At 45.0% G+C, this 25,256-nt stretch overlaps 2 protein-coding genes across 6 annotated transcripts in view; one reads left to right on the top strand and one right to left on the bottom strand.

Annotated features, from left to right (window-relative positions):
- Positions 1 to 2,250, top strand: part of INTS8 (integrator complex subunit 8) — a 29,066-nt gene extending 26,816 nt beyond the window's left edge. For all 3 annotated transcript variants that reach the window (XM_081919695.1, XM_081919693.1, XM_081919694.1), the window contains exons 23-28: positions 465 to 568; positions 937 to 987; positions 1,157 to 1,230; positions 1,308 to 1,372; positions 1,691 to 1,734; positions 1,902 to 2,250. In XM_081919695.1, the coding sequence (XP_081775821.1) occupies positions 465 to 568; positions 937 to 987; positions 1,157 to 1,230; positions 1,308 to 1,372; positions 1,691 to 1,734; positions 1,902 to 2,018 (455 nt within the window). In that variant the 3' untranslated portion in view covers positions 2,019 to 2,250. The remainder of the gene's footprint in view (positions 1 to 464; positions 569 to 936; positions 988 to 1,156; positions 1,231 to 1,307; positions 1,373 to 1,690; positions 1,735 to 1,901) is intronic.
- A 51-nt stretch (positions 2,251 to 2,301) lies between these two features.
- On the bottom strand, positions 2,302 to 18,458 carry CCNE2 (cyclin E2). 3 transcript variants are annotated; one of them, XM_081919802.1, is made up of 12 exons: positions 17,315 to 17,388; positions 14,687 to 14,724; positions 14,425 to 14,527; positions 13,310 to 13,360; positions 12,659 to 12,810; positions 10,276 to 10,411; positions 9,528 to 9,674; positions 7,753 to 7,848; positions 6,511 to 6,645; positions 5,322 to 5,433; positions 3,894 to 4,048; positions 2,302 to 3,028 (listed from the first exon to the last, which is right to left on the bottom strand). In XM_081919802.1, exons 2-12 carry the CDS (start codon positions 14,698 to 14,700, stop codon positions 2,930 to 2,932), a joined length of 1,200 nt encoding a protein of 399 aa, XP_081775928.1. In that variant the 5' UTR covers positions 14,701 to 14,724; positions 17,315 to 17,388; the 3' UTR covers positions 2,302 to 2,929. The 3 variants fall into 3 exon arrangements, with proteins under 3 accessions (XP_081775928.1, XP_081775927.1, XP_081775926.1); XM_081919801.1 differs by lacking the exon at positions 17,315 to 17,388 and adding an exon at positions 18,392 to 18,458 and having other exon boundaries at positions 2,302 to 4,048; XM_081919800.1 differs by having other exon boundaries at positions 2,302 to 4,048.
- Between the last annotated feature and the right edge of the window lie 6,798 nt (positions 18,459 to 25,256).

Raw genomic sequence — 25,256 nt, 5'->3', positions numbered from 1 at the left:
ACAGGTGGTGGTGTAGTGACAATAAAGGTTTTTTATTTATTATTATTATAAAAGGTTTGTAGCTGCACTTTCATGCAGAAAGGAATCTTCTTTCTCCACAGCCAGTACAGAAATGTAGGCTTACTAGACCAGGCTTCCTCAAACTCAGCCCTCCAGATGTTTTTGGCCTACAACTCCCGTGATCCCTAGCTAGCAGGACCTGTGGTCAGGGATGATGGGAATTGTAGTCTCAAAACATCTGGAGGGCAGAGTTTGAGGAAGCCTGGACTAGACTCTTAACTGAAAATTTGTTTTTTACCCTTGCTTCCTTAGTTGCCATAATAAATACTAACTACTGCTGTCTTCAGTTAATCCTACCTACTGCATGCTGTTTCAAAAGAGTCAGGATAGAAATTGAAATAAGTGCTTAGTGAATTAGTGTGGCATTTACTGCTTGTGTTTTTATTGCTCTCTCCCCAATGCAGCAACCAATCAGTACTCTGCTGCTCTTCACTACTATCTTCAGGCAGGAGCTGTGTGTTCGGATTTCTTTACCAAAATGGTACCGCCAGATGTATATACAGATCAGGTGAGTTACATGTCAGCGAACAAGCAAAAGATGTTCCGCTTCAACATAAAATAGGGCTCTGGTTTTCAAAGTTTGATAACACAAGTTCAGTCGATGGGTTTCCCTAGGCTCTGAGCAGTTCCAGAGCCAAAGAAATCTAGTTCTAGGTAAACCAGAAGCCTGTAGAAATTCATGTCGAGCAAAAGTTTAATTGATATAGTTGCCAGGTATATTTGCTCTGTTACTTTATTATTTCTAGCTTCAGCCAAAAAAAGTAGCAGGCTTAGTGCTTTGTGGAGGGTTAGTTGTATCTGGAGTATCAGATGATTATCTCAGATGATTGGATACATTATTGACTTACTAAAAATGGTATATCCATTTCTCTTCAGGTGATAAAACGAATGATAAAATGTTGTTCTCTGCTCAACTGCCATACGCAGGTAAGGCATGTATCCGCTATGTACCTAGAAACAAGTCTTACCAATATAAGTCTGCTAGAATAAAAAGCAGACTTGTATAGTATAATATATATTGCAGTATAATATAAATGAAATATGAGCCTCCCTTATCAGGAGTTAGTTACATTTTATCAACTCTCAATTTTTCTAGGTAGCCATTTTGTGCCAGTTTCTTAGAGAAATAGATTATAAAACTGCATTTAAAGCACTTCAGGAGCAAAACAGGTAAGCAAGGTTTTAAATTTCCACATACTGTGCATTCGAATGCATTGAAACACATTAACTAAAGATTTCTTTCTTAGCCATGATGCAATGGACTCCTATTATGACTACATCTGGGATATTACCATCTTGGAATACTTGACATGTATCCTTTTATAAAAAGAGCCACGTGGGATTGGTTTGAAAACCGGGGTGGCTTATACTGTTGAATTGTGATCACAGAAGGATCCTTTCCATCTAAGTATATAAATGTCACTTTATTTTTCCTGCTGTATGATTCCACGATTCTATTTTGTTGTATTTATGACATTTTTAAATGGTTTATTTTACTAAGATGAAAAAGATAATAAAGCAGAACTTCCATTCATAGGAGTATTTAATAATTGTGAGAGGCTAAAGGATATATACTGTCTATATAAAGTCCTGCTCATTGTATTTCTAGGTTTCCTTAATTGTATTTCAGACCTTCACCATAAGCGAGGGGAGACAGACAAGAAACAAATAGCAGTAAGTTTCTTTTCTAGACTTAATAGTACCTCCCTTTTGCTACTATGTGCTTTCTTCTGTGCAGCCATTACATAAACAATATGCATTGCATATAAAACATTGAAATGATTCTCAGAACTTGCTTATTGCCAGTACTAACTTATGTTGATGCTTGTTTCAATACTTAGATTAAAGCTATTGGGCAGACTGAGCTGAATTCCAGTAATCCAGAAGAAGTGCTACAGCTTGCTGCTCAAAGACGGAAAAAGAAGTTTCTTCAAGCAATGGCAAAGCTTTACTTTTAGAGCACCATTTCTAAGAGAGCGAGATAAAAGATGGCAGCTGCAAGTTATTTCCAACACTTTATTAACGCATAAGACCTTTTTTTTTTACAAATTTATAAACATACTGTGTGGCATTTTCCTATTTAGAAAACTTAAAAATTCTTCCTTTCTTTTTACAAGATTATACAGAAGCAGGTTAGCTTTTGTAATGCAAGCTGGCACAAAGAGGGACAGTAAACTACCTTGGACAGAGCATGACTCTCCCTAGTACTTAAGCTGTTGCAGAACAGTCTTAACTTCAGCTTTTCTTGTATAAAAGGAAAGATAGCACCTCATGAGGAAAGAGGTAGTATGTGACATTTATTCACGGTAAAGCAGGTGTTGTTCCAGTTACATGTTGGTTGCTCAAGTTGCCTGCTGATTTTAGAAGTTGTTTCAATTTTTAACTGCAGCCTCTTCTCACCCCCACTTTCCTATGCCAATGCTTAAAACCAGTTTCACCTTATCTCATAGCTATACTACACAAGTATAGTAACAAGATTGATCTCCCAGTAGCAGTTACACTGCTATGCAGGCTTCTAAAATCTGACTAATGCTGTTGAGTGTAGAAGTTGACTGTACAATGTGCTATCAACAGAAGTCAGCAGAATATATCTTAAGTTCATACATAGCTAAACCACTGACACACTCACCCACAGGTATCAAAAAACTCCGTTACTTGAGGCCATTCAACAGGTTAAAAATGTGTAGTTCATTCTGACTGCTGAACAGTTAAATTCATAGTCTGTTCTTTACTGGGCTGCAAAGTTGCATGTGAGCTTCTTTTTGATAGTCTTCCCAACCACTTGTCAAGTGTAAAAAGTCCAGGATGTATTTTCCAACAGTCTTACAATATTGTTCAGGTTGGCACACACTCCTGTTGTGCAGGGATTTCATTTTTCAGAACTCTTGGGTGGGGTAATTATTCCTCCTGTAGACACCGGTGATAGCTGGCCTGGTGCTGCAACAGCTACTTCATAGTTGACTTCATCCTATTCAATTAATATTTAAATTAATGCACCAAATGGTAAACCAAGCAATTTCTGCTTTGCTTTCCCCTATGGTTCAGAGCACATTCCTTCATGAGAGTTTTTGCCTGTGGACTCAAAGGCAGAAAATTGCTCCCTTGTATTCCTACCTATAGTCCCCTTTCCTTGAAAAGGAACTGGTACAGCGCGGGTGCCCTCTCCTCACCTCATGGTCTGCATCTTTCATGCAAATGGCATTTACTTGACACACAAGAATTTCCTTCCTTTTTCTTCATGGAGGTAAGGGGACCCCTACCCCATTGCCCTTAAACAACCCTAGTGACTGGTCAAAATAGCCCTGTTGGATCAAGCCAGTAGCCCACCTTGTCTGAGTTGGGGGCACATTGGTTCTGTTTACAGTATGTCTGTCTACTGATAAAAGACCAACTGTACTACTGCTCCAACACAGCTTATTTCTTATTGTGTTCATGTATTTAAAACTATATGCATCTTCAAATTTCAGTTATCGTTATACATTAGTTTTACTTTCTAATGCAACTATATTAATTGCCAAAAATGTACATCACTGTCTTTACAGCCCTAGTCAGTATGAACATGGTCAGGGATGATGGGTCTTTTAAAACATGAAACACTCTAAGGGTCAGAGGTTTGTCCTGGACAAGCTCAAGTGGAGAAGGAAGCAGCTGGATCTGGCCCAGAACTCACTAGCTCCTGACCTTGAACCAATTTCTTTAAACATCTCTGTAGTGCTATACAAATATGTCTTGCTAGCCCAAATAACTTTTACACTGGAAGTGGGCAAGATATGTGACATTACTTTAACACTCAGAGGTACAACATGAAACTCAGAGTGGGAGACACAACTCACCAGCATGTCCAAGTAGTTTGTGTGCGTTTGTATATTATGCCTGTCTTCTGCTGCAATTTTCTTAAAATTCTTTAGTTTCACTGGTGATTTTTTTGCAACCTTAAGAAACGGTTTTAGCCACTCTACACATTCTGCAATACTGTCCCACTCCAAGCCTAATAATAAAAGAGAAATTTTGAGTCGAGGTCTTCATAATGCGTATTCACTGCTCTACAACATACAAGAGCTACACTTGATATTTTACATAAACAGTTGGACAGAATGTAAATAAAATTACATGATTACAAATAAAAGCCTTTAAGTATTTATATGGCACTCTGCGTATATTACTAAGCCAATAATGCTAGAACAAATCTACTGGAACAGTGGCTTGTTCCAGGCCAACTACTGAGTTCATGGCAGAGGCAAGATTTTCAGTTTCTAGCTTCTCTCATTCACTGTTTAACGTTCTTGAGCTCGCTGAAATAGCTTTCAGTTTCATTATTGGCCATCAGTTTCAGACTCAAGGCAACCTCAAAACTAGAAAACAACAGTCATGAACCCCTTAGTTTCACCACTACTGTGCATTTCTGAAACTTTGAACCTTGTGCAGAGTTTAATATGCCTTGTTTCAGATATAAACAGCCACAGCCCAGCGAAGCTACATGAGCACAAGTGCAAGATATTACCAAATATTATTTCCAAGATAGTGGCTGGTGTGCTGGCAAGAGGACCTAGCAATTCTTATTCCTATTGCAAAGGGATAAAGTAGTACCCAGCATGTCCAAGGATAACTCCTAATAGACTCAGCTAGTGACAACTGCAGAAAAAACGCCCTCTTGTTTCTCATTAATCTTATCATGCGTGGAGTAATCACAGTTTGCACATGGAGGAGAGAAATGGAACAGAACAGGATGAAGAGACGTTGTGTAAAAGACAGGAAAAATCCCATTGTTTGGGTAGGCAATTTTTAAATGTGCCCAGGGATAAAGTGAGAGGTAACCCTAGAATTCAAAATTTAATGTAGCACGATTAAATGCGAGAAAGCTCAAGGGGCAGCAGAGTTATGAGAAAGCATGAGCTAAGGGGCAGAGGTGGAAGGGAGGAAACAGAGGGAAAATTAGCCTATTGAGAAGTACACAGACACAATTTATGAGCAGGCTCCATAACTAACCCTCCAGAGAGTGAGAACTACCCCTTTCAATCCTGAGCCAACAGCCCCCTCAACCACAATATCGGGTAACACACCAGTGATACAATATTGTTGAGGAGCCCTGCTTGTACTTTATTTCTAAAATAAAAAGGTATCCAGCCAGTTTATGCCAGTTTGCATGCCCACATATTTATGTGCCAGTTTGCATGCCCACATATTTATTGCAGCCTCAGACAATCTTACAATAGCTAGGACATGAAAACCTGAGTAACAACAAAAAAGATGCTCCATCCTACCTGAGACTCTTGTAACTACATGCACTGAGGTATAGTGACAGAGTGCAGCCGCCGCCAATATTCTATACTGGAAATCCAAAGAATTGACATCTAGAATACATAGATCTAAAAGCTGCAAGGAAGGAAAACCCACATTTATTAGTATAAATAACGTGGTTATAACCAATCTCGTATTTGATAGCTAATCACTACAAGCTGAAGTAACTCACTGAATCAGAGTTGGAAGGGACGCTGAAGCTCATCTAATCCAATCCCCTGCAATGCAGGAATCTCAACTAAAGCATCCATGATGGATGGCTGCTTGTCCATTGCTTGGATTATGAGGGTGCAAGATTACAAATAATGCCTGTCGGTTGCTTAGAGTTTAGGAATAGCACCAGTTTTTCACTAAGCTTATGTTACTTGAGCTGATACACAGAGGTTCCTCATAACACTTAAGACTATTGTGTCTGAGTAGGGCTATCCAAAGGACAAATTAATAAAATCCAGATGTTAAAAATATTTTAACTGAATTAAAATCAAATGTATTTGGAAAACATTTGCAAGCTACAGTCTCACATAATCATCCTGAGTCCTCGAGATCAACACTGCACTGATGCTAGCTCATGAGATTCCTCATCACATTTTAGAATCCAAACCAATTGTCTTATGTATCCACTTGCCAAGAGCTCAATGTGCTGCACTAAAGGTTTCTCATCTTATAATTTGTTTGCAACCAAGCACTGCTTTGAATTATCCAGAGACCAGGTGAACTGGGTACCTCCATATATTTTGAAGTGGGAGTGGGGGGGTTATATCATACAGGCTTTATAACCAATGCAACAAGCATGTTCTTTTATTCTCCATTTTACTGTATTACAATGCAATATATAAGAAAAGCTCGAATTAAAATACAATTAAAAATAATACAGCATCTAGCACAATTGCTCCAACAGGCAAAAAAATCATTTACGTGGTCTGCCAAGACCCTCCACAATTTTCAAGTCGTCTGTGGGAGACCACTGCTGGAGACAACTGTATGATCAAGCACTGAAGAAATTTCCATCACTTGATTCTTGCCCTGTACCTCAATGTCATCTTCCTGGTGTTCAAACATGAACCCTGCAAGTTGTCTACCTGAGCTGAAATCTTGCATCTATATATCTGTATGGTGCTCTTATGCACCAGATGTGCTGGAATAGGAACTTACCTGTGCTATTTCAATAAACTTTTCCTGAGAATACTGAGGTAGCAGCACTTTTGGGACATCTTTCAGAGCATCCACTTGGAGATAAAGGTTCAGCCAAGAGATGATCGTTACTGGGCACAGCTCCCATTTTAGAGCCTACATGTGTGAACATCATAACAAAGGCTTTAGTGCATGATGCCTACATCTACAAACTTAGCAAGTAAACTTTTGTTCACGCGGCCCAAAATCCTGCACAAGTTCTCACACAGCAGTGTGCACATCTGTTTCTGCACTGTAGCACTGGCATGCCAGGGAGAACAGTTCTGTATTTTTTCCTTCTCCCCAACGTGCTCAGCATTATTTGTGTAGAATGAAGCAGAATTCAAGTTGTGAGCCCTCCCCTCGTGCCATCCTATGATACAGAAATCCACTTGGTCTCTTCATCTACTGCTCTGCAAGACTAAACCCTTGCACAATGCCCTAAAGCAGGAATAGAGAGCCTGTGTTGCCCTCTAGATGTTGCTGGATTCCAACTCCCATCAACACATCTGGAGGGCCACAGATTCCCCATTCCTGCCTGAAAATATGTACAAGATCCCAGTGCCCTCTCCTGGTACTGGCAACAAACCACCTCCGATTAAGCGCTCCCATTCCGAGAATGCCAAGCAAAACCAGTTCTTATGTAAAATCAAGTAAAGTTGCTCAAGTCACAGGCAATTCTCTTATCCCAGAGGGTACTGTTAGAGCATTCCAGGATGTATACACTGGCATGAGATGTTAGGTGCTTTATACATAGCTCTACATCTTCCCAGCCCTGAGAAGGTGGTCAAGAAATATCTTCTGTAAAATACAAAGCTTAAAATGGAGGAAGGGAAAGGAGAATTTTAGCTGCTTTGAGACTCCTTCGGGTAGTGATAAAGCAGGATATCAAATCAAAACTCTTCTTCACAGAGTGTATCCAAGCAGCTTTCACAGTACACAGCAGAGTCAGATTCCAGATTTTGGAGACACTGCTAAGAAATAAATACTATCTGCTCTGCCTAAGAAGCCAATAGAGTAGGAGGAGGCAATATGACCCCCCCCCCCGATGTTTTGGACTTCAATTTCCATCAGGAGCAGCCAGCATGGCCAATGGTCAGAGTAATAGGAATTGCACTTAAAACATCTGGAAGGCACCATGTTAGCTACCTATCCAATAGATTAATTTCTAGGATGCAGACTCTTAAATATGTGCTGAAATGGTCAGCATCTTCATTTTATTACCTTTAATATAATGAGCTCCATTCTTATAATATCATCTTCACTACAAGCACCATCGGTAACATAGGCAAATTCCTGTAGTTTGGGAGCATAAATCTCCTTAAAGGAAGAAGAAAAAGACAGAATGTTAGAACAAACCACAGCAAATCCAATAGGGCTTACAGACTTGTTGATCCATTCTCCTACAACCCTATTCTGCATACCACAGCTATTTCAATTTCACAAATTAGATTCAGATGTTTTTAGGCTCCTGTTACCACCCATGGGAGAGCAGCCATTAGCATGCCATCTTATAGGCTCAGCTGCAAATCCTCGCTTCCATGTAGGAGTGGGCAAGCAGTTGAAAAAGCAAAGAGCCAAGCACTCGCTGAGATAGATCCTCAGCCACTACGGTTATGCACTTATCCCCACACATCGAGAAGAAACTTCACAGAAGTGGCACTACTGTGCAAAGTCTCATATCATGAGCCCACTGGCAACGCCATGAAATCCTAAGGCCAATTGCACAGGACAGTCCAAAAGCTTCTTCACTGAACCATTGTCACTTGCCCAGGTCTGACTTGCAAAGCACCACTGTCACAAAGCAGGAGTCAGTGGTGAAATTTGAAGCCAGACCATTAGACCCAAGTCCTTTACCATGTCCCCAACCTAAGCTGTGCTTGAGATCTTTAGGGATCTCATCAGTTGCCAGCTTAATTGAAAAAATTTAAGATGTACAGGCCAGGCCCATAGAGTGCATTAAAAGATGGTGAAGTTTACAACGAATGTTGCATCATTCAAATGATGTTGACATGTTTGACCTGCTAGGCATACATGTCAGTGCTCTTCTTTTAGCAAGTCTTAGCAAAAGCCAGTGTGGTAGTGGTTGGAGTTTCTGACTAGAATTGGGAGTAAAAAGATAAAGGTAAAGGACCCCTGACAGTTAAGTCCAGTCGCAAACGACTCGGGGGTTGCAGCGCTCATCTCGCTTTCCTGGCCGAGGGAGCCGACGTTTGTCTGCAGACAGTTTTTCCGGGTCATGTGGCCAGCATGACTAAGCCGCTTCTGGCGAAACCAGAGCAGTGCACGGAAACGCCGTTTACCTTCCCACTGGAGCGGTATCTATTTATCTACTTGCACTTTGACGTGCTTTCGAACTGCTAGATTGACAGGAGCTGGGACCGAGCAACGAACCGCCAACCTTCCAATCGGCAAGCCTTATGCTCAGTGGTTTAGACTACAGCACCACCCACATCCCTTGTGAGTACCAGGGTTCAAACCCCCATTCAGTTCACTGCGGGAGCTTACACCAATCACCACCTCTCAGCTTAACAGGGTTGTTGTGGGAATAAAATGGGGAAAACGATGCAGGTCACCTTGAGGTTCTTGGTGAAAAGGCAAGTTATAAAGCAGACAGGATACAAAATAAGGTGTTCGGTCTCAACTAAGTATTAGGAAACTCCCAGCCTTCAGTTACTGAGGGATACATTTCCCCGGGATCAGAATCCTAGTAAGATCTCTGCGGGTTAAGAACATAGGCAGCTATTTGCTAATGGCAATTTGGGCTATCATTTGTGAGCACACACACAAGACCTGCTATATCGGTGTGCAAACTCTGCAACTCAGACCTTCCTTTTTCCTCAGTAATAAGCCAAGCTACTTTAATAAAAAAAAAAGACCCATTTCTTCCTCAGCTGCTTTACTGGGATGGCCTTTGTCTAGAAAGGACATGCAGCACAACTATGGGTTTAAAATGCTGTATTGTCAACGGCAGAATGGTTTCACTGACAGCTACTTACCTCAAGCTTGGAAGCAATGAACAGGGCTGTAATTCCTATGAGCTGAAGCATGGTTTTGTTTAAATTCTTCTGAGTCAGCATGAATCTGTCAAAAAAGTCTTGTGCCAAGTAGAAAGTTTCCCTATGGAGCGTGTATACTTCACATACCTGTTACAGAATAAGCTTTGTTTATTCACAGTCACTATACTACAAACAGCGAGACAAAACATTTTTTTTAAAGTTGCAACTCAACAGGGGATATATTTATGCCTATGTTTTTGTTGTGGCTATATATAAGGGGTCAGTAACCTAAGGCCAATGGGCCAGAAGCGGCCTGTGGAGGTCGTTTAACCGGCCCCCGAACCGCCCCTGAACTGAGCTGCCCACTCGTGCGCTGCGCTAAACCAGCGCGGTGTGGAGAATCACTTCTGCGGCACCGAAAATCGTGTCTGTGCAGATGCTGAAAATTGCATCTGCGCATGTGCAGATGCTGAAAATCGTGGGCTCGTGCACTCACATGCACACCAATCTGGCCCACAGGGGAACTCTGTGGGACCGATCCTGCCCAGGCAAGATAAACTTTGCTGACCCCTGCTATATATTGATATGCTGACTAACCTTGTGAGCTGCTTTCAGCACAATTTGGAAAAGCAGAATATAAACAAGCTTAATACTTAAAGGGGGGGAGGAGGAAGCACTCTGGGTCAGTATTGCTACTTCTCAGGATTGTCCTTTATACACGCATTACATTTATAAGTTCAATACTCACCTCCAGAAGCCAGTCCAATAGGATTGATCTCATGTGTGGCTGCAAGTTGGAGTGTAGAGATGTGAAATGCTTACAGTGAGAATATTTGTTCTCCTTTTTGAGAATGTTGAACCAGACATCTTTAGAATTTCCCCAGCTAAAATCAAAGACAGACATTTTAAATTCCAGATTATTTTTAAAAAGACATAAAATACGTGGTCTCAGCAAAAATTGGACTTCAGTGGGATGAAGCCAAATGCTTGTATTTAGTGCATTTGATGTATTATTTCTAGTCTCCAAACTCTAATGACCTTAGTTTTCCAAAGGGGTTCTACTCGAAGCTTGTTTGGATTTCATGAAATACAGTTTTTTTAAAAAACCATTGAGGTAGAACTGAAAAAGAAAAGTCCATTTGCCTTCAGACTACATATGATGCAGATGGCTGTATCTGACTTTTCAGACTTTAAAGGGAGCTGAAGGGGTGGGAGAACATTTCTTTATAGCATTTTAGCCCCTCTCAACTGAAAGGTCTCACAGCATGGCTACTCCCAACAAGATAAGAGATTGAGGTAGTATTCCTGGCATGAGGCTTCAATCCTTCACCCCTGCACCATTTCTATGATTTAATTATGCCAATGACAAGCATAATAAAAGGTGCTTGCTCTTCCCTTCAGCTGCTGCCCCTGATCAAATGGAGTTGCTTTGAGGTTTGTAAATCCAATCAAGGGTGGTCAGTGTTGCATGCCTTCAAGGGCAAAAGCTGAAAAGAGGTAGATATTACTCAGTAATCAACTCACTCAGCTTTTAAGTGGCTGTAGAGACTTGTCAGAAGACAATAAGTTTTCAACAATTGCTTCAAATTATTGTCATTTTGTCATTAAGCAAAACTAACAAGTTTTCTGTCAGGTAAGTTGAAAGATGATTTTTCTGACTGACAACAATGAATGACTATTAGGACTACAAGGTTGACAATTGGGCAGTTTCAGAATAATGGAACTTACACAATTTCTGGTCAATTTTACTCAAGCAGGGCAGGGAGAGAGAAAAGACATGGCAACCAACACATACCGTACTTTTCCGTCTATAAGATGAGAGTTTTTAATTAAAAAATGAGCTATAAAATTAGCCCTCGTCTTAAACATGGGTAGTGCAGGGGGTTTTGTGTGATTGGTCGCAGCAGTGAGCAAGAGATTCACAGTGGCGATAGTGTGGGTAATTGGTAGCTGTGAGAAGAGCTGTTGGTGATTGGCTGCCGCTGCGGCAATAGGACAGCCATTTGGCGGCTGCATGTCTTCAGCAACGCATGCGATTGTCAGCAGCGGGTGAGCGATTTCTGGCAATCCTCCCCCCCAAAAAAGGTAAACAACTCTGAGCAATCCTCCCCATTTTCTTAATTTGGAGTCCCCCAAAACAGGGGATGTCTTATACATGGGGGGGAGGCGTCTTATAGACGGAAAAATATGGTATAGGTGTTTCACTTTACTATATGCATGAATGTGTTGTTCCCAACCATGCCACCTTCTTGTAGTCCAGTCTTCCCCAATTTGATGCTCTTCAGATGTTTCAAACTACAATTCCCATGAGTTCCCCCATTATTGATTAAATTTGTATACCACCTTTCATCCAAAGATCACAGGGTGGCTCACAACGTAAAAATATGAGAACAAAAAACACATAATAGAACAAAAGCAAATCAATAACCCTCTTCCCCCAAACCCATTTCAAAGGCCATAAAATATTCACAGCATGGTTATCAATACTTTCACCTGGTGCCTAAAGATGTGTAGTGAAAACACCAGGTGAGCCACCCAGGGGAAAACATTCCACAAATGGGGAGCTACAACAGAAATGGCCCTTTCCTGTGTTGCCACCCTCCGGGCCTCTCGTGGAGGGGGCCCACAAAGGGACTCGTATGATAATCACAGAGTCCAGATATGTTTATATGGGGAGAGGCGGTGTATATGGGGAGGTAGCACATCTAAGTTGGAGGGCACTGTACTGAGGAAGACTATTCTAGTCAGTGCAGTTCCAAAAAGTTAGCAGTACAAGAGACTACACAGCAACAATACTTGCAGAAATGATCTTAAAACATTTTTCATAGAATGCCAGATTTATATGCAATTTCCATCAAACACAGATGACACCTTGAAATATAATTTGTCCATCAAAATTTCACAGCTCACATACTGCCCTTGATGATAGGCAAAGCATTCAGACCAAGGACTAAAACAAGACAGTTTTATTAGTGGTGTTATTCAGTGTGTTTTCTATATGCCACTAGCTCCAAGTCAAAGACTACCCACCAATACAAATTGGTGAACAACACAGGGGTTTTGCACTACATTCGCTTTGCTTAACATATCAAAGTATAGCAGCATCACAATTGCTTTTGGTTATAACTTACCTAAGTTCCGGTAAAGGTGATGGATTTATGAAGAGGTTTCTGAACCTGTATTTTTTGAATCTGGAAAAGTCAGTGGTTGTTGCTTCTTTGTGAGGAGTTTCTATTATAATACAAGGGGAGATGCCGCCTGATATTGTAGATGGCCAACAACTCTACAAATGAGATATTAAGAGCTAGCATGAGAAAAATGCATATAACACCAAGCAAGATAGTTTATGAGTAGCAGAATTTGTCACAGCCTTTTGAAACCTTTTCACTGTCACATAGAATAGATCATCAACCAGCTAATGTTTACTAGGCCTTGCAAATCAAATCCCAAAGCATTTTATCCAAACCCTTGCAGCAGTAAGACATTAGGTGGGATATTGGGAAGGGACATAATTAACACTATACATTCCTGGAAGTTGAAAGTAAGTTTTTCAGTGGTGAAATATTCATTGAACATAAACTGCAGCAGCTAACACAACAAAATGAATACAAATCACACACTATGCAGCTGGAGTCATTAATTCTCCCTTATGCTTTCCCTGACAAAAAGTGAAGAACCTCCTGCTCACAATGGACACCACGTTAACAATCTAAACTCTCACACATACTGAAGAACGGAGACCAGCTTAGTTAAAAATCAATGGTTACGCAGGTCATTATTACCTTAATTTCATACTGATGTCTCATGTTGATCTCTTCTGTTCTCGTGGGGTCCTTTGGAAAACAGACACAGATTCACCTTGATTAAGAGCAAAGCAGCAACCAAGCGAAGCCAAATTCTCCTGGTATACATCAAGGGCTCCCTCAATTTCAAATCCCTCCCTCAAAAATAGGAGCATTAAAGCCGTCAGTGCACAACTATTCATTTTTGAAAGTCATTTATTGGCAACATATGCACAACCACCGATCACAGCTATTAAAGTGATAATTCAAACACTTGCCCTAACCAAAAAAAGTGATAACAGAGGAAACATTATGCAAGTAGCAGAATGCTCTTAATAGCATCCATCATACAAAAAAATAACAGGCATAGTGGTCTTACTGCTCAGATCCTTCACAGATTATGCCAGAATTCTTAAAAAGTGATATGCAAAGGGAGCTAGCACAAGGTTCAAAATCTTCCCTGAGAAAGTGCTGGTTAGTGTCAGCACCCCTTCCCTTGACTTGGCAGTGTGGACAGGCAGCAACAGAGCTGTGATCTGTGGCAGATGCCTGCAAACCACAGAAACAATGAGCTGCTTTGGTTATTGTGGAAAATATAAAATGTTGGGGAAGCTCCACATAAACCAAAATAGGGATGGGGTGGGGGAAGAAGCAGACCAAGGAATTCGAGACTTCAACATCAGCAGCCTCTTGGCAACCACTTGAGAGTGCCAGGTGCCGACGTCAGCCTTTACAAATATGGTGTGTGGGGTTCACCTAACAAATCCCATCTACAGAAGGCCTGCTCAAAGGCTTCCACAATGGGGCTTCCTTCTCCTCCCTTCATGTACTGTGCATCCCTAAAATTGGCTCTGGAGTGGGTGGGAGAACCCCTAGAACAGTGTACCACTGTCCCATCTGGCAAGTTGATATGCTTGCACAGACGGAACATTTGTAATAGTGTGATGCTGGATTCCACCCATTATCTCTACATTTCAGATGCGAGGATGAGGCCAAGAAAAAGGTGGTTTTACCAATATCAGTGCCGTGAATTCTTGTCTCAGCTTGAACAAGGCAATCCTGCTCATATTCTTAACCACATCTGGCTCCAGGAGACTGTTTCATTTCCTACTTACCTGCATTGCTTTCCTTTTTCTGTTCTGAAGAGACTCTGGTAGCTGCAGTTCTTGAGGAGATGTATCCTGGCAGGGCTGGTGCAGCTTGGCTTGTAAACGACTACTGTGGAAGGGTAAATACATTTTCCCATCAAGACAGCAGCAGAGAGCATTGCTATACATACACTGTGGCCCCTTAAAGACTAACTATTTTTATGATGGCATATATTTATGGGTTGCAGTCAGACTGTATACAGCTAGCATATTATAAAAGTGATGTTACCTGCGCCTTGACATCTTATTAGGATTCCAGGTAGTTGCCTGCAAATGAGAGAAGACTATAGGTTAACCCAAAGTACATACAAAGTGCTGTTTAGCTCATGGCTTAAATCAAGCTGGACCATTGGTCCATTTGGCTCAGTACTGTCTACACTGACTGGCAGTGGCTCTCCAGGTGTTCAGGCAGGGCTGTCTCCTAGCACTACCAGGACATGCTGGGGATTGAATGTGTAAAGCAGATACTGTACCACTGAGCTACAGTCCTTCCCCTCAAATTAAGTCCAGCTCCCAGTGTGTGCATGCCTGCTGCCTAAACCCCAAAGATATTTCCAGAAATTAGCAGAGACCAAGAACATCCAAATGGCAACTGCCCAACATCGTGGGCAAGGCATTTTTATGTACAGCCAGGAGCCTACAAGTGTTCCACAGGGAGGCAGGCACCTGTTACCTCGTGACAATCCTGCGCTTGGAACAGGAAATCTGGGCAAACTGCCCACATTAGTCATGTTCCAGTCCCTGAAAAACCCTGCACACCTGAATTAAGGGAAGTGAACTGGCAGTACATTACCCAGCAATCCCTCTTAGTAAGGGTGGTCTGTGTTAATTCCCTGCATCTCAGCTCAAAGCAACAGTTCTTTACACAAACAAAACTGAAGGTCACCCTTTCTCATCATCCATGTGCTCACTGGTCAATTTCAGGTTCAACCAGCTTCCATCTGCTGCCTCCCAACATCAATGCCAGTAGCCATTTTGTTCCACTTCATGCCTTGCTCCAGGCACCATTCCATTTGCTTCCTCAGAGAACTCTGCTATGAGCATGTAGTCCCAAAGTAAGATTTGCCGACTTGCAAGTTTTGTACCCCCATCAATCATAAGCAGTGCTGGTTTGCATATTTCGCAAATATGTACGTCCCATGCGCTCAGAATCAAACCCCATACATAGCATTGTCAGGAACCAAGACTACTTGCATGTGTATAAACAGCTATTACTATACATGAATATAGTTTACACACCCAAATCCTATGTGCAAGGAGATTGCCAAGCTTTACAGTACTTTCACTAGGATCTTATCACTTATGATGACTTGTTGCGAAGACACACATTTTGTTTCGAGTGAACTAAGTAAACCACAAAGAGTCGAGCTGCCCCCTCCTCTTTCTGCCATTTGTTCTCCCCGCTGCCTGCCAAGCGGGAAGGGCGGGGGGCAGCAGCTTCAGGAGCCCCCCCACCCCCAAGCTGCCGAGCCAGCTATACGCGGCTCTCCGGCCCGCGCCAATTTACAGAAAGCGGGTAAATGCAGGAGGCGGCAACAGCAGGCTGGACTCTGCCACCACCCTCCATCCAGCATGCGGGTGAAACTCCCGCTGGCCCTAAGAGGGTGAAACGTAAAAAATAATAATGAAGAAAAGAGCACAGTGTTTTTTAAAAAGTGGGGGAGCGATACCGGCGGGGGTTTTTTGGGGGGGGGCGGGCAAGAGCGCGCGCTCTCTCTCTCTTTAAGAAAAGCATTTCCCGCCTACACTTACACATGCCCCTATATATTGGGGTTGCAAAAGAGGAAATGTTACAGAGGGGGTGCACGGGATAGGAGTAGAAACCCCGATTGCCCCCCCCCTCCTTGCATCAAGACAGCAAGAGAGGGAAAGACCCACAAGCATAGCCCCCTCCCCAGGCAAGAAGCGCCCCCCTCTCTTCCCGCCGTCCCCCAATAAATCGAGTCCGGAGCCAAAGCGGGGGGACCCCGCACCCCAACCTGCCTCTCCCGCCTTCCAGCCCAACAGGGGAGGGGAAAGATCCCATCCGCCACCCGAAACATACCTTTTCCTCTGTGAAGACCCCCCCCTCCCGCAGAAACCCCCGAAGGGTCAAGGGGCGAAAGACGGGGGCAAGTGCTCTCGGGGCAGCCCGGGAAGCCACCAGGCGGGCTCCCCGCCCCCCGCCCCGGAGGAGGGAGTCGCTCTCCCTCCAAAAAAGCCTCACACGCCCAGCAAGGGCAGGCCGACCGAGCCAGTTCCCAGACCACACCGACGAGAGGAACAGGTTTGCCGGGGGTGGGGCGGGGGTGCCAAGGGTCCCCCATAGGGAGACCCCCATCGCCCCCACCCCAAAAAGGCAGAGACGCCCTAGGAAAAACCGGGAGCAACTCCCCCCCCCCACAATGCGCTGCAGGGGAGACACCTCACTTTCCCGCCTCGCCACCCCCCACCTCGGCCCCCGAGAGGCCCCCCCGGGCCGGATGGGTGGGGGATCCCCGCTCTTTCCTCGCCGCCGCCTCATTCTCCCTCCAAAAAAAGCCCGGCCGGCGAGCTGGGAGGGCGGGCATCCCGCCTTCTGGCTCCGCTTCCTTCTCCAGCCGGCGCTGGAGCCCTGCCGCCCGCTGCCTCCCCCCTCAGCGCTTTTCTGGGGCAGCCCCCTAAGCAGCGCCCCGGCACCCTCAGCCCCCCAACCCCTCCTCGCCAGGACATTCACCACACGCAGGGAGGGGGGAATTAAAAAAAAGCCAGCCCCCCTCCCCATATAGGCCGAAAGCAGCAGGGCGCGAGCAGCCCGCGCTACCCTCGCCCGCCATCCAGCCCTTTCCCGAGCATTGCCGCCCTCCCGCCCCATAGAGAAGACCCCCCAAGACCGCACCTCAGCCGCCGCTGCCGCCCAAACCTGGACTGTTCTCAGCTGGCGCCGGCGCCAAGGCGCTTATATAGGGCGCCGCCTGCGCATGCGCCGGCCTGGGTCCCAGCTCAGCCCTCTCGTCGCCGCCTGCAGTTCCCGGGCTGCGAGTTCTCCCGCCCGACCGCCCCGGAACCCCGAGGTGGAACGCGCCCGGCGCCCCGCGCTGCAAAAAGGACGAACCTCGCGGATTCCCAGCCGCGGACAGACATTAGGAACCCCCGGCTCATTCCTGCTGGGGTTTTTTTTTTCTCGGAGGGGGAAACACTACTATATATATATATACACACACACACCAAAAATATACTATATGCAATGACAGCAGGGCAGCTTTTTTAGGCACGCCCGGTGCACGCTCCCGCGCGGCGCCCAACCATACCCGCGCCCCGTCCGTCTTCTCTCCCCCGCCCCCGGGAGGGGACATTGCGTAAGAGTGTCCCCTGAGGAGGACGTCCCGCTTCCCCCGCCAGTCCCGCCAAATGCTCGCTCGCCTCCGAGGCCGGCCTCCTGCTAGTAGATGGCAACCGGCTGTGCCCGCGACTGGGGGACGTGACGGGGCTTTTGCTGGGGGACGGTGATCGTGGGTTCTCCGGGGCCCTGGGTTACATGCGGTGCGCATGGATGGCCGCGGCCCCGAAATGTGTGGGTGCCCGGGCCCTTCATGGGGAATTGGGTGGGTGCTCGGGCACCCAGGGCCCCAAGGAGTTGGCACCCATGGGGCTTTGACAGCCGAGGCGGGGAGGGAGAAGCCCCCAGCCAAGGCAGGTGGGGGAAGGAACCATAGCTGTCAAGCTTCCTTTTTTTTGCGGGAAATTCCCTTATTCCAGCGCCGTTTCCCGCTGCTATCCCGGATTGTTAGATATCCCGTAGACTGTCCCCAGGACAGGTGAGGCTGCTGATCCCTTATTTTCGAGGCTCCCCAGGACAGGTGAGGCTCCTGATCCCTTATTTTCAAATCTGAAAGTTGACAGCTATGGAAGCAACCCCAGCCCTCCTCCCTCCCCAAACGTCCTCCCGGCCCGTTGTTGCGCGTCTCTCACATACCGACTGCACGGACAGCTCGTGAACCCTGCAAAGCCGGGTCAGCTGCGTTCCCGGGAGCCCGCGCAACCAGAATGGCTCCTGCGCCGGCCGCGGCTCTCGGCCTGGCATTAGCAACACGCGCGCTTAGACAGCTCGCCACGTCGGGCTCCACCTCTGGGCGGAGCCGCGCCGCGCGCCGCGGCCAATCAGAAGGCCGAATGGCTCGGCAACGTGGACCTGTCGGCAGAATGTAAACACGGCTTGCGGGAAGCCAGGAGGAAAGCAGCTGTCAAAGATGGAGGGAGCGGGGGAGACGGTGGAAGCACCGTTAAGGGGTGCTGGACCTTCTTGCAGCGCGCAGGGCTGTGTCCAGGCTTTGGCATGTGGTCAGGAACACGGGAAATGTTCGATATAATAGTGGGGGGTGGGAATTTCTCGCAGGGGGAGGAGAGAAAAAGAAAGGAAAAAGTGCTTGAGACGGTAATAGAATACGATCTATAGGTAAATAAGTACAGGTAGTATCCTGACCAGTACTGTATACAATTATTAGTAAGTCATTATAAGGAAGTCGAGAGCTTAAGGCGAGCCCACCTAGTCCGGCAGCCTGTTCTCACAATGGCCAGGCGGATGTCTGCCTGCGGGAAGCCTTCAAGCACGACCTGAGTGGAAGAATAACCCGAGATAGCTCAATCCGTAGAGCATGAGACTATAATCTTGAGTTACCACGCCCCTAAAATGAAATTAAAGACAAAGTATTCCAAATGCACTACCAGATTCCTTTATTGCAAGGGGCTGGAATAGATGACCCGCGGGATCCCTTCTAACTTGACAGTTCTATGATTCTAAGAGCACTCTCTCCTGCAGTTTCCTGCAACTGGCATTTGTTTACCAAATTTTATACAGCGCTTGATTGTTCTTTTAAAAAGACCCTCAAAGTGGCTTGCAAAGGGAAAGGGGAAAACAAACAAAACCAGGCCTTGCTCCCTAGATGTTTTAAAACCAGGGGTAGGCAACCTAAGGCCCGTGGGCCAGATGCAGCCCAATCGCCTTCTCAATCCGGCCCAGGAATCAGCATGTTTTACATGAGTAGAATGTGTCCTTTTATTTAAAATGCATCTCTGGGTTATTTGTGGGGCCTGACTGGTGTTTTTGCATGAGTAGAATGTGTGCTTTTATTTAAAATGCATCTCTGGGGCATAGGAATTTGTTCATTTCCCCCCAAAAAATATAGTCTGCCCCCCCCCCAGGTCTGAGGGACAGTGGACCAGCCCACGGCTGAAAAAGGTTGCTGACCCCTGTTTAAAACACTTCCCAACAGTGATCATTTAAGCAAATTGAGTACTCAGACCAACTCAAAGCTAGTCTTACTCAGAACAGACTGGTTGAAGTCAATATATATTGACTAACTTAAATTCATTAATTTCAGTGTGTGTATTCCTTGAATATCACCCCAAGGCTTTTGAATGAACATTGTGCAAAATTACCATTTAGGAAATTATAATCATCTTTCCCTATATAATCCTTTCAAACTGCAGCAGCACAGTGACAAGATTGTTTCTGCATTTTCTGTTTTAACCAGCCCATGCTGGTGCTGATATCCTTTGCTTTTGATTAAATTCAGGGCTGGATTAAGACAATTAGAGGCCCTAAACACTGAAACATGGTGCCTCCCAATAGGTAATTCAAAATAAAAATAATATTAAAACATAAAATTTACATATATGCTGAGATGTAAATGCACATATGTCAGGTGCTAATGCGTGTCATCCTTGCATTATTTCAGTCTACATTAGGAGTCCGCCCCTTGGTTTTGGTGGGAATAAGTAATGAGAATACAAAAAAGGGGGAAGAATGTGTAAGGAAGTCCAACAAAGGTCAGATTTCCCCTTGAAGACCACTTTGATGCTTCAATGATTGTGCCCTAAGCACCAGCTAAGCCTCTTTTAGTGGTGGGACCCTTCACAGATATTAAAATCAGTTGCCAAAGATAAATGCTGGGATTGCTTCATTACTGTATTTATTCATATGAAAAATGATATCTTGCCCTTCTGTTGGCTATGCACCACCCAGAACAGCTGACAGCGATTTAAACCAATCATATAATACAATAGCATTTAAAAGAGAAAGATAGAGAGAAATGGGGGTGGGAGGTGGGGTTTGCTTAAATACTGCAAGTCTGTTTCGCAGCACAAGCAGGCATTGCCAAGAGCATAGGTGGATGTGAAATCCCAGAAAGGAGAAAGAAATGCCATTTAAGAAGCTGTGTTGAGTCTACTGTAGCAAGACAAAAGGCATTATGGCATCTTAAAAAGGTAAAGGTAAAGGTACCCCTGCCCGTACGGGCCAGTCTTGACAGACTCTGGGGTTGTGCGCCCATCTCACTTAAGAGGCCAGGGGCCAGCGCTGTCCGGAGACACTTCCGGGTCACGTGGCCAGCGTGACATCGCTGCTCTGGCGAGCCAGAGCCGCACACGGAAACGCCGTTTACCTTCCCACCGGAGCGGTACCTATTTATCTACTTGCACTTTGACGTGCTTTCGAACTACTAGGTGGGCAGGAGCAGGGACTGAGCAACAGGAGCTCACCCCATCCCTCTCAACAGGTAACATTGCACTCCACAGGAATCAGCAACCTTCCCGCTGGTAAGCGGTCCCTATTTATCTACTTGCACCTGGAGGTGCTTTCGAACTGCTAGGTTGGCAGGCGCTGGGACTGAGCAGCGGGAGCGCACCCCGCAGCAGGGATTCGAACCTCCGACCTTTCGATCGGGCAAGTCCTAGGCGCTGAGGCTTTAACCCACATAGTAGGATGTCTTGTCATAGTAGGATGGTGTGGATTACACCTACTGCCATCATTGTTAACTGCTTCACTGCCAATCTGTGTTAAAGGAACAGTTCCATTGTGTGCTTAAACAGCATTCAGGACTGGCAGGCGTTGCAAGCAGAGTGAATGAAGCAGGGTGAATGAAGTACACAAAGCTGCATTGCCAAAGCCTACCCCAGCTGAGGCTGCAATCCTCAGCATACCTGTTTTCCAAAGAAGAAAAGAAATAAAAGTTCCTTAAAGCTCTGTGGAACTTGCTGCCAAATAATGTGATCAGAATCGAGGCAAAACCCTTGTGTTTTGATGTGGAGACCAAGTCCCAAATCTCTGCTTAGTGTGGAGATGCTTAAGCCTATCCGCTCTCTCAGCCTAGCCTACCCCACAGGACCATTCTGAAGATAGAATTGAGTAACTTGGTATTTGCATTGGATATAAGATAGGAAAGAATTTTAAAGGACGAGAAAGCAGCTGGCAGATCATTTTTCTGGATAAAAACTGTAGGTGTTGCCTACCGCCTTTGGGTTGCATTTAAATGCAATGTGGGTTTTTTGTTTTGTTTTTGCCCCTCCTTTGAGATTGGCAGTGTCCTGAATTACCAGGGTCCCTTCTGGGATTCACATTCATTTTTAAAAAACAACAGCTGAATCTCACTTGAAAGGGCTGGTGAAGAGGTCATTCCCATCAGAGCAATTTGCATCACTATACTAACAGAACTCAGCCTCCTGGGTGTGGCCAAAATACTACAGCAAGATGTCATCAAGGTCATCCATATTCCGTTGCCTTAGCCATAAGAAGTACATTGATGTGGTTCAATTTGCAGATAAGGAGATTAGCCTGCCCAATCATAAAAAAAAACACTGTCAAAAATGAGTCTCTACAAGGAACTTGTGATGACTCATAGCTGGGAGAGAAACAGCAACTGAAAAAGTAATCAGTGTGGCTCTGGTTCTGTTTTAAACAGCCTGTTCCAAGCTGGTGCTCTTCATACTACAGCTCCCATCAACCACAGCTGCATAGGACTGATGGGATTTGTAATCCAAAACATCTGGGGGTCACCTGGTTGCCAGAGGGCTGGTTAAAAGGAAGAGCAGAAGTTTTACAAGATCATAGAATCAGCCACAGATCATCCTTGAAAGCTGGCAACAGGTGAAGAGAAAGAATAAACATGCATGCCTGAAGTATTCTTACATTAAGAAGAGGTTTAAGGCTAATTTTCAGGTGGCTTTAGGCCCTACTAGAGTTCAACTGTAGTAGGAACGCGGGTGGCGCTGTGGATTAAATCACTGAGCCTAGGGCTTGCCGATCAGGTCAGTGGTTCGAATCCCCACGACGGGGTAAGCTCCCATTGCTCGGTCCCTGCTCCTGCCAACCTAGCAATTCAAAAGCATGTCAAAGTGCAAGTAGATAAATAGGTACCGCTCCCGCAGGAAGGTAAATGGCGTTTCCGCGTGCTGCTCTGGTTCGCCAGAAGCAGGTCAGTCATGCTGGCCACATGACCCGGAAGCTGTACGCTGGCTCCCTCGGCCAATAAAGCGAGATGAGCTCCGCAACCCCAGAGTCAGTCATGACTGGACCTAATGGTCAGGGGTCCCTTTAGCTTTACCTTACAGTTCAACTTATAAATTAAGTTCTGAGTCCCACTAAGGTTGCAGTTCTAACCTACTTACCTAAGAGTCAGATCCACTGAGTACTTCGGAGTAGACATGGTTAGGATTGTGCTGTACTAGTCTCTTGACTCTGAAAAGTGTTATCTGATACCTGAGGCGTGTGTTTTCCACCCTATCCTTGTGATTGTAATCTGTTTCACCTGGTTTTAGTTTTTAATTGTTGTACTCTGCCCAGGGACCTACAGGTGAAGGATGCATAGTAAATGCAATGATGATTACGGAAACCAGGCAGCAATTTAACATTTTTGCAAAGGCCAATTGTCTTTGGACAAAAGTATAAAGGATAGCAAGAAGAAGAAGAAGAAATGTGCATGCACACGAAAGCTCATACCAATAACAAACTTAGTTGGTCTCTAAGGTACTACTGGAAGGAATTCTTTTTAAATATTTTGTTTCAAGGATAACAATGTTAGATCTGAAATGTAGAGATAAACACACATCTTTTTATGTTTCAGTTCTACACCACCATCCCTCCCCCCCCCTTTTACAGGAACAGAGTATGCAAATATTCAAATACAGGATGCCTCTAAATACAAGCTGCTGCAGAGCAAAATCAGAAGAGGTATCTTGCCTTCCATGTCCTGGTGGACCTCCCAGGTGCATCTAGCTGGCTATTGTGGGAAAGGAGCAGCTGAACCGGGTAGGCCTGTGGTCTGATTCAGCAGGGCTCATCTCCTGTTCCTATCTCAGAATGTTAGTTTGGCATGATATAAACTTCATTAATACATTTTTAATGCCATCAATTCCATTGGCATTTAAAAAAAAAAAAATCAGTGTATTCAGGGTTGTGGGCCCAAGCTTGTGGTACTCTCCACCACCTGAAATTAGACAAGCACTCTCCTTGCTGAACATCAGGTTTCGTTGCTCCAAGACACATGCTAAGGTAATGTCTGGTTTTATATAAGAACCAAACCACTTGAAGCCAGTATTACAGATGGAAGCCCTTGCAAAATGACTGGGGAAATGCTTACATGTTTTTAAGTTTTCAAAGGAAGCAAGTTTTCAATGTGAGGGGGCAGACCACCTGCAGGAGCGCTACGCCACGTAGCTGGCACTATTAAGGGAATGTTCTTGCTTGCAAGCTTCAGTCAAAACAGACAGCAGGTAATGGGGTAGAAGTCCCTCCACACAGAGTACAAGAATATCCAGCCAAAGGCTGGCTCTGCTGGAAACCCTCATCCCTTCTGGTTTATTAGGTGTAAGGATTTCTCTCCCCTCCCAATCCTGTGGGTTTGTGCAGTCACTAACTTGCAGTGGCACACTCTGTAAAGATGTGCATGGATTTTCACAGTGAAATAAATGAGCTCTCTTCTTCCCTTCCCATTATAAAAATGAAAAGAAATTGCAAAGTGGGGAAAGGGGGGGATGGAATCCATTTAGGGCAGGCATCCCCAAACTCTGCCCTCCATGTGTTTTGGGACTACAGTTCCCATCATCCCTGTCCACTGTTCCTGTTAGCTAGGGATGATGGGAGTTGTTGTCCCAAAACATCTGGAGGGCAGAGTTTGGGGATGCCTGACTTAGGGCTTCCCCACCCACCATTCACTTTCAAGTTGCTTTGCACTGGCTACATAGTCTGAAATGTGATGAATATGTGCATCTCTCTGGGGCATAGAGCACGTCTGAAATCAAGTAAGACAAACTGTAAACCTCTACCTTGTATGTGGATAACCCTTATGCTATGTCTGTACTGGGTCCTTTTAAAAATTGGCTGGTTCCTCATCTAACCTTAGCCACCTGATGTGCTTTAGATGTTTTGAATTAAAGTGGTACCTCAGGGTACATACGCTTCAGGTTACACTCTGCTAACCCAGAAATAGTGCTTCAGGTTAAGAACTTTGCTTCAGGATGAGAACAGAAATTGTGCAGCGGCGGCGCAGCAGCAGCAGGAGGCCCCATTTGCTAAAGTGGTGCTTCAGGTTAAGAACAAGTTTCAGGTTAAGAACGGACCTCCGGAACGAATTAAGTACTTAACCCGAGGTACCACTGTACAACCCCATCAGAAGCTGCCAGCACAGTTTAAGCCATGGGTAGGCAAACTAAGGCCCGGGGGCCAGATCCGGCCCAACTGCCTTCTAAATCTGGCCCGTGGACAGTCCGGGAATCAGCTGTTTTTACATGAGTAGAATTTAAAATGCATCTCTGGGTTATTTGTGGGGCATAGGAATTCATTCTTCCCCCGGCCCCCCAAAAATATAGTCCAGCCCCCCACAAGGTCTGAGGGATAGTGGACTGGCCCCCTGCTGAAAAGGTTTGCTGCCCCCTGGTCTAAGCTATCTGAAATGTGGCAGGTCTGATATTGTTTGTATATATGACCAAAGGGAAATCCTATGCCATTTAGGTGGGGATCACCAAAAGGTTGCAGTCTGCCGAAGATTGGATGGATTTGCCATTGA

This window comes from Podarcis melisellensis, assembly GCF_964234715.1.
Source record: "Podarcis melisellensis genome assembly, chromosome: 7".
In the NCBI taxonomy this organism is placed as follows: Eukaryota; Metazoa; Chordata; class Lepidosauria; order Squamata; family Lacertidae; genus Podarcis; species Podarcis melisellensis.
This window is presented reverse-complemented; position numbering and strand designations above follow the sequence as displayed.